At 43.4% G+C, this 3,148-nt stretch overlaps 1 protein-coding gene across 1 annotated transcript in view; it reads left to right on the plus strand.

The window, feature by feature from the left end:
• The window catches only part of LOC308310742 (adipocyte plasma membrane-associated protein), an 8,031-nt gene extending 5,175 nt beyond the window's left edge, over nucleotides 1-2,856 (plus strand). The window contains exons 7-9 of the mRNA XM_080757145.1: nucleotides 811-971; nucleotides 1,656-1,851; nucleotides 2,195-2,856. Coding sequence (XP_080613271.1) covers nucleotides 811-971; nucleotides 1,656-1,851; nucleotides 2,195-2,407 — 570 coding nt within the window. The 3' untranslated portion in view covers nucleotides 2,408-2,856. The remainder of the gene's footprint in view (nucleotides 1-810; nucleotides 972-1,655; nucleotides 1,852-2,194) is intronic.
• The last annotated feature ends 292 nt before the right edge of the window (nucleotides 2,857-3,148 follow it).

The raw sequence follows: 3,148 nt of genomic DNA on the forward strand, positions 1-3,148 counted from the left end.
ACTGGCACTTGCCTGCTGACAAGCTCAGTGATGGAAGGAAAGGACCACTGGAGTGGAAAGCAATTTGTTGAGCAAGTCCTCTGGCAGGCTGTAATTAGTCATCGATCTTACATTGTTGATTTGTTTTAATGCTGGATGTGCACAGAAGTACTTCTTGTACAAATTAAGAACCCAATGATTACCGCCTCACACAGTCACACAGAACTGCTCAGAACACACTGGTTCTCAAACATTGTCATGTCGGCCCACAAATATACATCAGATCATTCACTATGTGACGTGTAGTGAGCTTGTAGATTGGCTATTTTCTATTAGCCAACGTACAGTATATAGGGTTCAAGTGGTAAAACCTTTGAACTCATTTTAGCAGGGACCCCCCCCCTGTGTGTATACATGTGTGGTCGCTTCTTTTGGCCTTGTTTTTACAGATCGAAATGTGCTTTTTGCGCAGCGGGACACCATCACACGAGGAAATATAAATGAGACTGAATGTATTTGTGTTGCATTGTGTAACATAGTATATAGTTATTGTATTTGTATTGCGTTGTTGCACAATGTTTCTGGACAAAGGGGCATCAGGCATGCCTGTAAGGCAATAAGAATAGATGACTGTGATTAATGCAATCAATCAATGCTTGCCTGTGACTACCTCAACTCGCCTAGTAGTGTATACGCAATTTACACATGGTGCCAAGGTTTTATCTGTGTTTTAGTACTGCAGCTTTTAAGTCCTTGACTCCCAAGACAAATGTCTCCCATCTGAGACAAACAAAGTGAACCTTGACCTTGAACCGTCTGACCCGTGTATAGGTGATAGAGCTGAACAGCCTGGGCCGTCTGCTAACATTTGACCCGGAAACAGGACGTGTCCGAGTGCTGCTGGACTCTCTCTACATGCCCAACGGCATTGCACTGTCGCCTGACGAAGACTTCATCCTGCTGGCCGAGACCAGCATCGGACGCATCCTCAGGTACACCAAGTGTTGTTTTTTGGCAGCAAATTTCTATTTTAGTTTTAGTCGATAGTGAATAGTTCAAATTTAGTTTCAGTCACATTTTAGTCACCTGGAATGTTTTAGTTTTAGTCGACTAAATCTACAGTTGATTTAGTCAAACAAAATGTATTGTGGCGGGCCTTGATGCCGTCGTAATGTTTGTTTCACTTGCTGAAAATACTGTAGACGATCTACAAGCGCACAACGCTTCGCAGCGCGACGCGTGTAGATCATCTATTTTCAGCATGCAACTAATTGTAAAATTACTTATACTGGATCTCTTGTCCACTAGTCCCTTCCTAAGATTTTAGTCTAGTTTTTATTTGTTGGCAAAATTGTCAGTATATTTATTCTTAGTTTTAGTCATCATAGCTTAGTTTTCATTTAGTTTTTGTCGGTGGAAAAAGGTAGTCGACGAACATTTATCATCTTAGTTTTAGTCGACGAAATCAACACTGAGGTACACAGTACACCCTTAAGTCTCTACCGGGGTCACTGGTCATTGCAAGTGGGCCCTCACCATTATAGGGCCTCCTCCTCTCCACCACCTTACACATGAATGTATAAAGAAAATATGGAAAAACAACTAAACTGGGGGGTCCTTGAAATGAAAACATTTGAGAATCACTGACCTGATCAATGGTGTCTGTATACCATCAGGTACTGGCTGAAGGGCCCCAGCGCTGGCATCAAGGAGATCATCATGGACAACATGATTGGTTACCCAGACAACATCCGCCTTAGCAACCACGGGACTTTCCTGGTTGGCATAACAACCACGCGCTTCCGCAAGTTGATGCCTCCCTTCCTGGATTTGATCGCCCCCTACCCAGCTGTCAAACGCTTCTTGGCTAAGGTCAGTGTCTTCATCATCATCATCATCATTATTACTTGCGCAAGCAGAGCGCGCAAGTACTGTAATCGGCTGTGTATGTCGGTGGCGTCGCTTAGCCAATCAAGGACCAAGTATGTATGTATGCCGGTGGTGTCGCTCGACCAATCGGGGACCAAGAACAGCGATCAGCTGGGTATGTACTGTATTTCGGTACATTCCACCAGCCAATGAGAAACCACTGTTCTCGATGACGTAACTAAAGTACGTTTCAAAATTGGTATAAGGTCAATAGGGGGTATGTATCGGCTGGGTGTGTGTGTGTGACATACTGTACTCCAGTCCACTGGGCTATTTGTCTCCCCAGGTCATCCCTCTGGCCTGGTACAATGCACTGCTGCCGTACTACGCTCTGGTTCTGGAGCTGGGGCAGGACGGTCGGCTGGTGGGTACACACCATGACCCCAGTGGCAGTCTGACCTGGGCCATCAGCGATGTCTTCCAGCACCGAGACAGGACCTACTTCGGTAGCACCAACCTACCGTTCCTAACCGTTCTGGAGAGGTGGGACAGCCGATAGGAGAGGGAATCAAAACGGAATTCCCAGAAACTCTCACTGCAGCCCTAGTGCGGTCCTCAAACCTTTTTATTTCAACGACCGCCCAGTTTGGTAGACCACGGACCCCCTTAACACAAGAGTGTACAAATGGAACCAAATGTACCTGGCTGTGAGGGGTCCGTTTTGGTTCATTTTTTGTACATTTAGCTTACATAGCTGATTGACACTGTGTCCTCAACAGAACCTGTGGAATACATGTGGTGTAAGTATGGATTTCAGGATAGTTAGTTGCTCTGTACAGTTGCTTTGTAGTTTCTTGTGTTGTGACTGATAGATTTCCTGAACAAATATGTATATTGAATCTATTTTTGAGGGGCGCTAAGCCCCTCCTATATACAGGTTTAATGTTTGTTTTTAGTTAAAAATGCCATTGACAATGAAGAGAAATGAATGCTTGTTTTGTCCCTAACACAAACATTAAATCCCATTAACAATAAAGAGAATTTAATATTTGTTTTGACAAAGTTTGTTTTACATCGTCATTACATCACCTAATTCCCTCCTCGATGTTGTAAGATGATAAGAGCACGCCCCTCACTTCACACGGGTGTGATTTTTTATGTTAATTTAGCTTCCATCATCATCACAGGTTTAAAAACATGTGCCATTAAAAACTTGTTGATTACAATGTAACGCTAAAAACTTCAATCTCATTATTTAAAAGATCAGAATCTAAAATTTGCATTTGTCTAAGCTAAAAAG

This window comes from Protomyctophum bolini (assembly GCF_963924005.1).
Source record: "Protomyctophum bolini genome assembly, chromosome: 23".
NCBI lineage: Eukaryota > Metazoa > Chordata > Actinopteri > Myctophiformes > Myctophidae > Protomyctophum > Protomyctophum bolini.